The sequence below is a fragment of the Glandiceps talaboti genome, chromosome 1 (genome assembly GCF_964340395.1).
Source record: "Glandiceps talaboti chromosome 1, keGlaTala1.1, whole genome shotgun sequence".
Classification (NCBI taxonomy): domain Eukaryota; kingdom Metazoa; phylum Hemichordata; class Enteropneusta; family Spengelidae; genus Glandiceps; species Glandiceps talaboti.
In genome coordinates this window covers 20687098-20702108 of record NC_135549.1, presented here as the reverse complement: position 1 = coordinate 20702108, position 15011 = coordinate 20687098, and the positions used below count along the sequence as shown (strand labels likewise).

Here is a 15011-nt window from a genome sequence, read left to right as displayed (position 1 = left end):
AGAGTAACTCGTTTTCTTCTTGTTCTAGTAGATCCGATCCAACATTTTCAAAGCTTTCAATCGGTTTAGCTGTCATTCTGGACAACGTTTACGGTAACTTATTTCTGATGTTCAAGTGCGACGACCGGTTTGGGGATATGATGTACATGACAGGTATATATATATATGTTTTAGAGTACAAGTCAGTTGACTTCCTGAATCGACTTCGACTCCAAAGTTCCCTTCTAGAGTTGTCAAATATTGCGTGTATATTGTGTAAATATATTCAATGAATCGTGCTAGCTGATTATTGACATGTGGCATAAATGTATACACATTTCAATATGTTGAATTGAAATCGCTTTGACAAAACAAGCCACCACCAAAGTGTCACCTGTCTAAGATAAATGGATAAAACCCCGGCGTTCTGTCAATATCATCGGTGTATATATGCTGTACGGATGTGTAACTTTACTAAATAAATTTGCAAAATTTGCTGGTTAAGATGTTACATATAGTTGTAAGAGATGTTATTACAACTTATTTTGTACAGCATTTTAATATATTGTATTTGTATCGACGCCTGACGTGTCATTTTTCTGACGTCACTTTACGGGGAGCTGACTGAACCTGTGCTTTTACCATACCACTAAAAGTACTGGTATATAGCATTATGTATGTAGAAATCTCGACACTTGGTGGCGCCGTTCATAACCGAGTTAAAATAAATCGTCTTGACCCAGATAGCATGCGAGCTCCCTCTTCATGAAGATGGCCGATGGTGACAGTAGGTTTATTGGAAAAATACAAATCCCTGGTCACATCACCACACATGACACCGTAGAAATGTACTATGTACTATGCATTATGAATAAAAAATTCAATATGTTCGCAGAAGCTAATAAATGTGACGAAAATGTTTGTTCAATGACCAGTAGAGCCCCCCCCCCCCCCCCCCCCACGGCCATAATTTAAATAATAGAAAGAAGCAGAATAATGTTAGGAGTCATTCAGCTGAAAGTAGACCTTTAGCAGTGTTCTACTGCATGAACACAACTTATACAAGTCAAAACAAAAGTACACTTATACACATCATTTTGTCGCTAAGTCTATCATAAATTTTTATTGCATAGTTAAACTGAAGTCATCGCTATAATTCTTCTATAGACTAAGATACTACATTATATATACTTATAGACAGCTACCATTCTACATCATACTATATATTTCTAGTGATTTCTATTCAAATCTGAAGTCATAGTTTCAATTAATTTTCACTAATTAAAGCTCACACAAAAACATCCCACTTGAATGCATATTGACACACAGGTTGTGTGACAGAAAACTGGTACAATCTATGTCATTATCAAATATGGATGTTGTGAGATAATGCACACAATGCAAGTGTTGTCTCTCACAGAAATCTAAAATTTGGTTGTAATCGTCACAGCTGATATCCAGTGGTAACTTTGGAGCTTCTTTTGCCAATGATAAAAGCTGGAAAATATCTTGAACTGTTTTGAGGTTTTGTGTCTTTGCACACATAAATGTACCCTATTACAGGGGTGTGAGGTTTTGTGTCTTTGCACACATAAATGTACCCTATTACAGGGGTGTGAGGTTTTGGGTCTTAGCACACATAAATGTACCCTATTACAGGGGTGTGAGGTTTTGGGTCTTAGCACACATAAATGTACCCTATTACAGGGGTGATATTTTGGACAGTGTATATGTACTACATAGTACATGCAACTGTTTAGTATCATTCCTATGTTTTTTCTAGAAGTACTACTGTGGAAATCACGCTATAGACAAACTAAGATAAACACTATTTTTTGCATAATGTTGATATAAGCTATCAATGAACATTGATTTAATTACACTCACTGTAGTGTAGTGTCTGTGATAGCAAGTTTTCCTCACATGGCCTTACACTTGACCTCATTCAGTGTTTACACTATGATGATTACAGAGTGATTATATCCACATAACAAAGTCACTGCTATCACCCAAGTGTGTAATCCTGTACATGCAATAATGATAGTTGTGTAGTTCAGGTCTATCTTAGTTTGTTGAGAGCTTGATTTCCAAAGTAGTACAGGTCTATTTTAGTTTTTGATAGCTCGAGTTCCATAGTACAGGTCTATCTTAGTTTGTTGAGAGCTCAATTTCCATAGTAGTACAAGTCTATTTTAGTTTGTTGATAGCTTGCTTTCCATGGTAGTAAGCTGACGTCTGAACAAACACCATCACATTATGACTATCCAAAGAGAACACTATTCGATTTAACTCCACCCAAAGAGTTGTGTATCACAACAAATACCGAGAACAATCTCTGAAAATCCATATGATATGCACATGGTTTAAGCACCAACTTGCAGCAAAAAAAAACAAAACCCTGTAGGGCTACTCAAAAACTTACCCACCTGTTCTACATATTGCTTTACACACCAAGAAAGTTGTTCATCAAGCAATGTTTGTGTGTAATCTGAAAATCTCTCATTGGCTTCGTAAAATGAAATGAAACTATGTCAAAATAGAATCGTACACAATTTGATTTGTATGAGCATAATACCTGAATTCCATTCAAATGTAGTCATAAAATATCATTCACTGGCATGCCGTAAATGTTAATAAGATACTGTTTTGAGGTCAAAGGTTAATGAATTCATGGCAGTAATGGTAATCACAGTTCAATCAGTTCACACAAAAAAAAGGGGCAATACACCTGAGGGAGAGGGGTAAAAAAACCATCCAAAGTCAAAATAATCACATGGCACCATTGAACTTGCAAAGTTTGATAGATACTATGCAAATACATAGAGAAGGAGACAGAGAAATGACTATGACAATGTTGAAAGTGTCACATCGTTCACTTCAGCAGTGTCATATATACATGTATATTATCCATATTATATACACTTGACAATCATACTATTACACCTGACAAGAAATGACACGTGCTGGGTCAAAGGTCAAGGGTCACGGGTCATGATCCATTGCAAAAAATGTAAATAAGCTGAAATGGTTCCATTCATTCTTTTTTCTTTACTAGCTTTCTTCTTAATTAATCATCCCAGTCTTCGTCATCATCAAAATCATCGTCGTCATCATCGTCGTCGTCATCTGAAATAGAAATGTTTACGTGAATTTGAATTTAAGCAGGACAAATTGAAGCAAAAACCTATCAAGTTCAAAATATTAGACACACTGGTCTCGAATGACATTCCTGTACAGACCGTTATTGGTCAAATACAGAATAAGACGTATTTAAAAATTGTGCCATCAACTCACATGGTGAATCCACAAATTAGGTGTCGTCATGGAAATGCAACCTCACTCTAATTTACATATGTCTATTCTATTCAAATCTTGCTAATACTTTGCACACGTTATGTGTGTTGGCTGGGCGTGACTTCCAGACCAGTGGAACACTGCTATCATCGCAAACGAGGAAAGGAGAGCAAAATTCAAAATTCAAATGTCAGTTAGGATAGCAAATAGAGTGGTAGCCCTAGTCCTTCAAGTCTACGTGTAGGCTAGCTGACAAAAATGCGTTATATTCATAGTCATGCATACATTCCCTGATGTGTTTGGTATATTGTTTCTGAATGGCAGTTACCAACTAATTCCATCACTGAGAGGTAAACTCATCAAATCAGCTGTTAGAATTAAATAATTCTTTTGGTATCAACTTACCTGATGAGTGAATGGCATTGCTACGCTGTTGAAGAGCTCTGGCCAAGGCCCCAGCTATGCCATCACTTTCTGTATCTGGGGGTAGCTCTGGTCTGTCATCATGATCAACCTGCAATACATAATGGAACGGTCAATTTAGTATTACAATGCCAAATAAGGAATTTGAAAACATGCCATCTTGAATGATGCATTATGGGGAATATTGATAAACCTGAGTGAATTACTGATTTAAATAATATACAATTTTTTCTAACCACACATAATCTAGTCTTGGTTACCCAGAGCCTTGCAGAAGGGATCCCTTTTTGATTCAAAGATTAGGTATTGTTTTAACTGCAAATAATCCTTTCCATCTTGACATGCTTAGAAATGTTGATATCTCACCGTTTTTAGATTGAATCCCTGTCGGATCTGGCTCAACAAATCTCCTCTGGAATCTGTTGGAGAAGTCACCTCTGTGGGATCAACATGCTTCAGAGATTTGCCTAGTTGAATTTGTGCTAATAATGCGCCCCTTGGCTGAGAACCACCGCTGTCATCGCTACCAGAAGAAGATACCGATGGAGGACCTGCACTGGGTGGTGGTGGGGGACCTGGGGGTGGTGGAGGTGGTGGAGGTGGTCCCCCAGGTGGCGGTGGAGGTGGTGGCATTGATGAACTGCTCATAGGAGGGAGAGGAGGACCTGTAGTTGGTGGTGGTGGTGGTCGAGAGGAGCTTGGAGGGGGAGGTGGTGGTGGTTGTGGTGGCCCTCTGCTTGGTGGTGGGGGTGGGGGTGCTCCATTCATTCTTGATGGTGGGGGAGGAGGGGCTGTTCCTCTTCCAGGAGGTGGTGGTGGAGGGGGTCCTGGACGTGATGGAGGTGGTGGTGGTGGTGGAACTCCTCCTCTGCCTGGTGGTGGAGGACCCCGGCCTGGGGGTGGTGGAGGGGGTAGTCCTCCCCTACCTGGTGGTGGAGGTGGTGGATCTGTAAGATACAATGAAGAATATTTGGGTTAGGTTGAATTCAACATTTGTCAAGAAACACCTAACTTTATCCGCTAACAACAACGTATATATCAGAAGGTCAAAGGTCATATAATTCAATCTTTAATGGACTTTAAAGATGTCAACAATGCTGAATTTAACACTCATTTTGGATCTATTGTCATTCAGACAATAAAAGCCATCTTTCTTTCACTACAATGTGGACCTAGTTGACCAAAACCATTTTTCTCTAAAGATTCTCCAAATGTCCAGCTTTTAATATGACAAGTGACATGTACTTACTGGTATGTACAAATTGTATTAGCTACATTACAGACTGTATTGTTATACAACGAAACTTGTATTGTATAATGTACACTCTTACTACTGTATTATGAAATAATAATATAAACTTTATTAATCCAAATAAAATACGGAACTTTAACTACAGTCACCACTTCTGCAGTGTCCATGTGCACTACTGTTTAATAAGGTAGAGGACACCAAAGTACCCCGAGAAAACCTATGTTGTTTGGTCTGGTCCATAGACCCTCCACCACTGGGTGGAGAGTCTATGGTCTGGTCAAACTGAGCATCACTATTAATATAAAGATTTGGTAAACCCAGTACAGTGCTGAGTGGGTTTCAAACCCAAACTACAGTGGTAGAAGTCATAGAAGCTAATTGATTGGCCACCAACAACCCCGTGACAAGTAAAAGGACAATTTCTAGAGAAAACACAGATTTTTGGTCAAAAAATATTGTCGTCTTTATGTCATTTGTACAGAAATAAGGAATTTGCTATTTCTATTCTTAAAATTTACTGCCTCACAAAGGTCCACTTCAAATTAGAGATTAAATTACCATGTAATATTTCTTTATTTGGGAACGATATGATCTCAAAATTTATGGTATGCTTTCAAAATGGCAACCAAAACACAGTGTTCACTATACCAGAAAATAATAGATTGACGATTTCCTTGAAAACATGGCAGTCATCAACAAAAGGAATTGTTTCAAAAGGATCAGGAATAAGTTAGTCTGGATGCTAACGTGGTTTCCAACTAAACTACATCTGGTCAAAGTCCCCCAATCAGTACAAAAAGTGGTTCATCCAATCAGTGAACCCCAACTGTTATAGTGATGTAAACACAGTGACTATAAGTAGCATCCTGAGCTGACAAATATACCATATTTGGACATTACAAAACTGCCCCAATAAACACTAACTTTATGAGGGACTGTGTTATTGGTTAGAATTTTGTGATTGATTAACAAAGACATGATGTTGATGACTGTGTGGGTGGCTGTGGATGAATTTTAAATTGCATCTCCGGACTTCTAGAGTAACAACTTTGACTATACTGTGAGTAGAGGTGTAAAATGGTAACGATATTGTATAGCTAGGAACTAGACGAGGAATAAGCTTTCGTACAGCAAAGTGTTTGCTGAATGAAAGCTACATTGATTTTCAAACAAAATATCCCATTAAGGAGAACTATCCACCTACCTCTCATACTTTGTCTAAGCCTTTGCTGATCTCTCTTCACTGCTTCCACTCCACCTTGGCTTTCAATGAAATCATAGATGAACTTGGATGTCTCTTTGTCCTTTAACTGTGACTCTGAGATACCCACTGTGTCAAATAAGTTTTTCAAGTCTGGATCCAGATTCTCTGTCTGAGAAAGGAAGGGGAGATGATAAAAATGAAAATATATATATCTAGCTGTGATTTCACAGAATACATCAAATGATTTCAACAAATATAATATGTTAGGGCAGACAGAATTATAAAGTTAGCTGAAATTGGCAAAATGTAATTAAAAAAATGTAGAAGACAGAAACATGTCACAAGTTTGGTATTAAAATTAGGTATAGCAATTGAAAGCATGCACCAACTCTTGCATGCTGTCAGACAAATGTGTACACCCTATCTCTGTCTGTCTGTTACTGTCTCTTTATGAAATTATGTGATCTATTTGTCAGCCTCACAGTGTTTCTTTCCAACTTTGTCTGCATCTGTGTCTCCCTCTGTCTATCTCTCTAGTGAGTATAATTATAACTTGCATCTGAGAGCATTGTATATTATATCCTTCTTGTTGTTACCAGGATCCAGAGTTGTTTGTGCTGAAACCTTTAGCAAAAGACACACCACTGACAGTACACTCCAAAATCTCAGTGTTAACAACACCCTTTATTGATAGCTGGGTTGGGTTGGGGGGGGGTGGGGGGGGGGGTGGTTCTCTATTTAGCACTGCAAGATTGTCAAATTGATAACAAAATGATGGGCTTAGAACAATACAACAAAACTAGTATACTTACATCAAAACCTTTGTCTGGATCCCAACCTACATGACCAACATGTCTGTAAGACAAAATGTAGGACAATGTTGTTGTGCAAATCAATTTAAAGAGAACAGTGTCATTTCACAATTTGCGTTGTAAACACAAGAATAAAGAACAGTAAAACTGACCATGCAATAGAAACATTAATTACTAAATTTTGGATTGAAACTTTAAACACCCAAATTTATGAATTAGACCAACAGCAATTACTATTCTTCACCTCTAAGAACATAACTAAGGAGAGATCTGAATGGTTTATACTTCATTTGCAAAACTAGATTGAAAAATTTCACTAACTTTTAAAAAAATTAATTGATTAATTTATATTTCTGGCAACACTTAAGACTGCAAATTGTTCCCATGATCTCCTTAATTTTATATATTACACAAAATTGTTGAGATATGACTTTACCTGAAATCACTTGGAAGGCCAATATCTGTTTTTGTCAGTTTCTTTTTCTTGTCTTTGCCCTTCTTTTTATCTTTCTTTCTGAAAATTGCTGTAGCTTCTTGAGTTGGCGCAGGGGCAGGTGCAGTAGCTGAAATAGGTACAAATATGTATAAGTCACTATGTACAGATATACAACCTATTTCATATTAGTGTTAAATTTGTATTTCATGTTTATCATTCATTTTTGCTAGCCAACTGTCCTTCTTTTCTTTGTGAAAAATACATTCATTCATACACCTTTGTATTAACTTCTTCAGTGTCTTTCCCGTTTAAAATATTTTTCACAAAGTGTTTATTTTTCCATAAATTTTGTATAGCTAGTAATTGTTTTTGACTGCAATCATAGAAGTGATGTATATTATTGAATTTATGTCAAAATTTTACTGAATGCATAATCAAATTGACAAATATTCTCCATAAAATATGTGACCAATATCTGTTCATTCATTTCCTGTTGTAAAAAGGGTAAAGGTCATAACACTCACGTGGTGCCATTGGTAGTGCTGTGGCTACTGGTTTGGGAGGAGGAGCTGACCTGGGCTGTGCTGGCGCTTGTCGTTTCTTTTCTGTGAGTAAAAAAATGAAAAGGGAAATCAGGTATGAAACTTTCACTGGATAAATAAAAGTAATTTTCAAGATCTAGATGAGCGACTCAAATGACAGTGGAGTGTTTTTGTGCAGAAGTATGTCTGGCAGAGTAACTTCTACTGTTGTCAAAATGGTATATGTTCAAATCTTAGTTGGCTTGACTATGATATCTGGCCATCCTAACTCAGTAAAGACGATGAGTTAGTTAGCTAGATAGAATTTAACCTGAAAGGGAATCATGAGGAATTCTTACCAACAAGATTATGTTGAGCTTTAGAGAATCAGGAACTGAGTTCTGTTCATGACATGAAATATTCACAATGGTTTCAGAATACCTCATCACATCTGATTATCATAAATTACTATGCAAATATGGAATGTTATGTAAAACCATCTGGTGAAGGTATTTGCAAGATTGACAATGTGGACTTGTCATGCAGTGGTGCTGAAGTCTGGTATTGGTGATAGAATTTAGTATTTACCAAATTTGTTATGCAAGAGTTGTTATCAGTTGAGTGAATTGAAAAACAAAGAAGCACATTTTTAGAAGGGAATTTAATCAACACTTTTCAATAATTCACCTGGAAAGCATTCTACTGAATCAGCAACCAATGACAGAAGTCATACTGTGTTAGTTTACATTTAAACAGCTGCTGATTGGTTGGCTGTCATCTACTCTATAGAAAACAGCCAATCTCAACCAGTCTCTTATCCATGATGGATGAAGGAATGCAATATGGTCACACTGCTGACACAGCATTGAAAACACAATCATTACAAAATGTGGTCATAGTATGAAACACAAACTTTTCATTCACTCACCTGCCTTCCTTTGTTGTTTTTGTCTGATTTTTTCCTGAATAACACTGTAGAAAGTTTTGGCTTCAACATCGTTGGCAAAATTTAGAGCAGCTTGACAATCCTGTAAAAATTAAACAGGGATGGCTACATTTTTTTAAAGACACTTGCATGTGTATCATACACAAATTGGACGTTTATTCAGTCATTTCAAACTTCAGGGCTCAAAATTGGCAGTAGTCGAAGACATAAAATCTAAATATTGGATGTCATTGTATATAAGTCTCCTTCATTAGTTATCACTATTATCTAGACTACGCAATTTATCAGAACTAGAAATTAGCAGTAGTCCAGGTAGCTGCAATAATTGTAGCGTTTGTTGTGATTTTGAGGTTTTTTCTTCTTTTTTTGTGTGCTTTTTTTCATTCCAATGTTTAACTGTAAGCAAACGCTACAATTCCAGCTGGAAAACTCAAATAGACGAGATCACTCTGAAAATGTGAGTGAGATGTTAGTGTACTATTCTTGTCAAAATGCTGCATGCATTGCTACTTTTGTCGATTTTGGCAGGATTGGTGTACCTCTGAACATTTCTTGGGTCTTGAAGGCTCCGTGATTAATGTTGGAGTTAGGAAATGTCTGATTTTTTGGCAGGTAAGGTGTACTTCAGCAGAATAATCCACCTAACTTCTGTCTATTTGCGTAAACATTACAGGAATTGTAGCGTTTGCTTCCAGTTTAAACATCGGAACGAAAAAAACCCACAAAAACAGCAGAAAAAACCCTCAAAATCACAACAAACACTACAATTATTGCAGCTATAGTCCAGGGCGTAATAAACTAAACATTGTATCTATACTACAAAATTATACTAGAGCTGAAAAAGTTCACTAGACTAAATCTGACTAACAAATGTGCAGGTTAACTTCAAGTCCCAAACTTCATAAAATTTGCAAATTCCTAAAATGTAACCACTTTTTGAATGTCACAGATCATTACAAAGTATCTGCTGATTGGTGAATATTGGATAATTTCATTCATTTTACTCAAACAAGCCAATCATAATCAATTTGTTAAAACAACAACATGTTATTTTATCATTAACTATTACAGGTAAAACAGCGAGGGATCGCCAAACGACTGTGCGTATCATACTGTATGATACACATTTTATGTTCCCTAAGAACAATTTAGATAGATAAGAAACAGTCTTCCCACAGACCACTCAATACAAATATAAACAACATCATCCGACCCCTACTGATACACAGACACATACACATCGTCTTTGGAACAACAAGCTATTGAAAGTCATCACATTGCAGGCTCAGATTTTGAAACATACAAGTGTATTGATTCAAAGTTACAAGTGATATGTGTGTGCACATACAGTGCCTGTTTGTTGGCAGGAGTGTGGTGTTGTTTATATTTGGAATGAGTGGTCTGTGGGAAGCCTGTTTATTATCTAACTAAATTGTTCTTGGGGAACATGAAATGTGTATGATACGTACAGTTGTTCGGCGATCTCTCGATGTTTTACCTGTACCAGGAGAAGTGAACCTGTACACGATTCTTAAGTTGACTGAGCTCATGAATTTGAGAGAAGAGTGGTCAAAATGAAGAACTAGGTTTAACAGTAAACTTACATCCATTGAAAATGTATGAAAGAAAGGTCTTGGCATGGTGTATCTAAACTGGTTGTATAACTCTTGTTCCCATACTTTTTCTCTTTTCTGTAAAAAAAAAAAAATTAACCGGAGATGAACTGAAAATGCTCCTGTACAGGAGCTAAAAATAAGAAGAGGTAAACACACACAAAAGTATTTGGTCACTTAGACTGCAATTGAAGTTTGTAACATCAACAACATTGCACACAAGGAAGGTCGATAGGTAACATTAAAAGTAATGACAATTTGATCATATTAAATTTACAAAATATATTTAGTATGCTCTTAGAAATTGAAAAGAAAAGATGGGGTCGCCACGCTTGTTTTTTTAGAAATGCTGAAAGTACAACATGCACTCCTAAATATTTTAGGGTAATTAAAGTACACGTAAAATCAATCTGATGAAAATGCGATGTAGATGTCGGCTAATAATTCATTGCTATTTTACCTTCGTTATTTTGCTTGAATTGACCTTTGTAGTACATGTTTACCCTTTTAGCCTGATCGTAAAGGAAGGCGATCAGGCTAAAAACGTAAACATGTACTACGAAGATCAATTCAAGCAAAATAACGAAGGTAAAATAGCAATGAATGATTAGCATCTACATCGCATTTTAATCAGATTGACATAAAATCTACCAGGCTGCCAAGTCATCTTATCAGGATTCCATAACGATATTTTGGTAGATTATGTTGTCATAAGAACTATACTTTTTTTACCCCCTTTCTCCTTTCTTTTACCAGGGTTCCCAAACAATAACATCACCTCTGACTCTGATTATAATTTGATGATCAGATAAAAATGGCTCATCACTTCAATTAAAAAAAATAATGCCCCATACAAACATGTACCTTCATTTTGTTTAAAATAATGCTTCATGTCTTGAATCAGAATCAGACGTAAATTCTACTTTTCAATATTGTCTTTCTTGTCAAGAATATACAAAAAAACCTACCTTGAGATCATAGACTCTGATATAATATGATTTATTTGCATTGTCCTTCACAAAACATGCCACCCCACACTGCATCTTAGTCCATCTTGTTCTTGACTCTGGAAGGGCTTGGTACACTTGTACTATGGCAGTTGCTAGCGTCTGTGGACAGAGACATTATTGTTAGGGAGTGATAAGTCATATCATGTTCTGATACAGCACAAATATCAAAGGGTCGCCGAAAGACTGTGCTATCATATACATTTTATGTTCGCCAAGAACACTTTAGATATATAAGAAAACAGGCTTCCAACAGACCAGCCACTACAAATATAATACACTCCTGCCGACAAGCAGGCACTGTATGTGTACACACGTGTCACCACGGGGAACCATGCAAGCAGACCCAAATTCTTGATAGTTTCAATTTGTATGTGTCAAAATCTGAGCATGCAATGTGATGACATTAAATAGCTTCTTTGTTCCAAGGACAATTATGTGTATGTGTATCAGCTGGGTCCGATGGTGTTGTTTATAAATTGTATTGAGTGGTCTGTGGAAAGCCTGTTTCTTGTCTATCTAAATTGTATCATAAAATGTGTATGATATGCACAGTCTTTCGGCGAACCTTCAATTTTTAAGCTGTAAAACTCAATCCATGGCTAAGAGTAGTTGTCCTTTGCAGATACTAAGCTATATATCTGTCATCAACTCTCTCCAGAAAATAGCACCAAGATACTGACATACAGTGACATATACGGTACGTACCGGTACACATTTAATGGCAACTGCATAAATGATATGTATTGTTTTTTTGGGGGTAATCTTGATTATGAAAATACATAATTTCTAAAACTTACTTGTAACATCAAAATCAGTAATACACACATGAAGCTCATAGAATTGTTTACATTTTGAAAATAAGTGGCCATAAGTTCAATACCATATTCTACCACTATTCCTGGTTAAAGTAATTCTTTACAAGTATTCAGAGAGATATGCAAAAGGTGACCGTGCATAGCATAATGGTATATTAATTTTTGACAAAGTGTAGCCATTCAATCACTATCCTGATCGTCATTTTTAATTTTTTAACAAAAAGTATGAAGAAGTATGGAAGCCAGAGATATCTAAATTCTTAGTGCTTATGAGTTCCAACATACATGCAATGATCAAGTTTAGCTAGAATTTCGCATCAGTGATATGTAATATACATAAAATCATCTAGGTGCCGTTTTTGTTTGTAATCAATTGGAAGCAGCTATCTGGAATAATATAGTGAACATAAATAACCTTATATCGGTCAAAAAACTGTTGACAAGCTGCAAACAGACTTGGTAATAATGTTATAACATTGACAAAAAATTCATAAGTCTAAATTATGTATGTTTAGCAATATATACTAATAATTTATAAGTTTTTATGTATGTCTTCAAATATTATAAGTTCATCTATTAAAATTTACATCAGTCTTTTATTTTTCCCCGTGAACACCTGTAGTAGAGTGGAGACCTCAGCTCTCAGTCATACTAATTACTTATAACATTACCCTATTGCATTGTGGTGTTCTTTGTTATCCTTATTGCACTTATATACCCAAATAGAATTGTCAATTTTGTATATAGTTGTAATAATTATAAAGCTATATCTTATATTATCTTACCTTATCTATGATGGGGTGGGGTGTTGTCTCTAGACTCAGGGGGAGGGGGAATTAGCTGTTTGATAGAGCTAGAGAAAAATTTGGTCCTGAACAAAATAGTGAGCCTATCTACTGGTAATCTTTACACTGAAAGATAGTATTAATGTTATGGTGTGTGATTCAAACATTGTACATGACTTTAGTTTAAGTTTAACCACACACAAGTTTCTTACTTGTCTGTGCTTTTAAGCCGCATAGATGTTGAAGGACCTTATATCTCAATGCTTAGTTAGCCCTTTCCTTTTAAAAAATACCCCTTTCTCCCCGTTTGAACGTTGAAGCAAATGTCGGATTATGGTTCTCAAACTTTGGGTGTAGAAAAAAACATAGATCCTGTAGTTCAGCATGGTCTCCTCTCCAAGATCTATCGAGAACAGTTATCTTCCGGAGACACATTTAGAAATGCAGTTACTGTTACCTTGTTTTAAATGTGGTCAAGGTGTGTATTGTGTTATTAATTAGCTGGTCCAGATTTGTAATGTTGGTGCTCAATGCTCTTAATGAATCATTGACTCCATTGATAAGTGGAATTCAAATATATCATTAGGGTGGGTTTCTTTCTACATACAGTAAATCGTTACTTTTTACCAATATATCAAAGTTACATAACCGCTTTCACAGTAACATGCTTATATGTTGTATACATATAATACCCAATGTGGCGATATGTCTGTATAGTGTAAACAACAATCGATAAATGTCACATTCCGACAGATTCAAAACAAACCTAATGTCAACTATGAATGAATCATTCACACTTTTAGGGAGAGTCCCATATCTTGGTTGGTTGGTACGTAACAAATGGTGACCGTCGCCCTTTGCCCTTTATGCATGTAGAAAGCATGTAACATAAACAACTTAAAATGTGAATGGCATATAGGAATATTTGCCGGAAAAACGATACAAGCAAATGACCATTTGCTTCTTCTTACATTTACACGTACTAAAATTAAACATTATTCTACATGTAACTTCTCCATTCATCCCAGGACAACTCCCAACAAAGTGTACACAGATACACACCGGCTTCAGATCGATCGATCTCTCCAGCAATTATTACACAGATTTGTTAACACCTTACCACACATCTCTTGCCGAGTATATTAAACAACTGTTCATTTTCCTGCTGTGTTAGTAAACTAGATTCCACATTCTGGGGTGGAAGTTTCTTTGGCTGTTGAACATTCGACATTTTTATCCGACGATGGCTCGATCACCTCAGCTCACTGCACTTCCTGCTTTTTCGAAACGTTCAAGGACGTCTACTTTTTTTGTATGTTGGGTTTCAACACTTTTCTCCAAAGAAAGAAAGAATTTGCAAAGGTGACGTTGGTGGCGCTCAACTGTTGCTAAGATCGACCTGTTTTAATCTTCAATCATACACAGAAACACAACAAGGCCCAATGTATAGCCCCTCTAGCGGCACCAGGCAGCAAGAGTAATTTTGAACATGACTCAACTTTTTGGTTGGTTTGGAAATTACATCATAACTTTCACAAACTCCATCTTAACCCATTCTAATACCAACACAAGCACACACGTCACACACGCACGCATGCATCCACACACACACACACACACACACCAAAATCATGCACAATTACTTACAGAATATTTTCCAAATAAAGAAATACAAATTCTATTCCGTAGACTGGTATCAGTCCATTTGCACTATTTGAAATTTTAAATATAGAGATGCAAATTACCGATTTTCATGATACTTTAGGGGCAGCAAATTTGGCATAATTACATGACAGTCACAAACCATTAGCGGTCCAAGTGCAACAAACCCGCCGGGCTTGCCTGGCGAAAACTGGTGTCATAAAAGTTGTTTGCATCTCTAAAGCTGTTTGTAGCGTTACTTATAATAGCCTAATAAATT

General features: G+C 36.4%; 1 protein-coding gene across 1 annotated transcript; it reads right to left on the bottom strand.

The window, feature by feature from the left end:
• Positions 1-1085: 1085 nt before the first annotated feature.
• Positions 1086-14358, bottom strand: LOC144443730 (actin nucleation-promoting factor WASL-like). The gene is made up of 11 exons (XM_078133309.1): positions 14211-14358; positions 11449-11589; positions 10472-10558; positions 8850-8949; positions 7925-8005; positions 7401-7527; positions 6965-7007; positions 6153-6321; positions 4063-4643; positions 3679-3787; positions 1086-3105 (listed from the first exon to the last, which is right to left on the bottom strand). Exons 1-11 carry the CDS (start codon positions 14319-14321, stop codon positions 3047-3049), a joined length of 1608 nt encoding a protein of 535 aa, XP_077989435.1. The 5' UTR covers positions 14322-14358; the 3' UTR covers positions 1086-3046.
• Between the last annotated feature and the right edge of the window lie 653 nt (positions 14359-15011).

What these genes read in the sequence shown, in the direction of transcription:
- LOC144443730 (XM_078133309.1), bottom strand. Translation starts at nt 14,321, where the DNA reads ATGTCGAATGTTCAACAGCCAAAGAAACTTCCACCCCAGAATGTGGAA. An exon ending in AAAACAACAAAGGAAGGCAG is followed by an intron (nt 8,006 to 8,849) that starts GTGAGTGAATGA and finishes TTTTACTCACAG; the next exon opens with AAAAGAAACGACAAGCGCCA. An exon ending in CAATGCCATTCACTCATCAG is followed by an intron (nt 3,106 to 3,678) that starts GTAAGTTGATAC and finishes TTTCTATTTCAG; the next exon opens with ATGACGACGACGATGATGAC.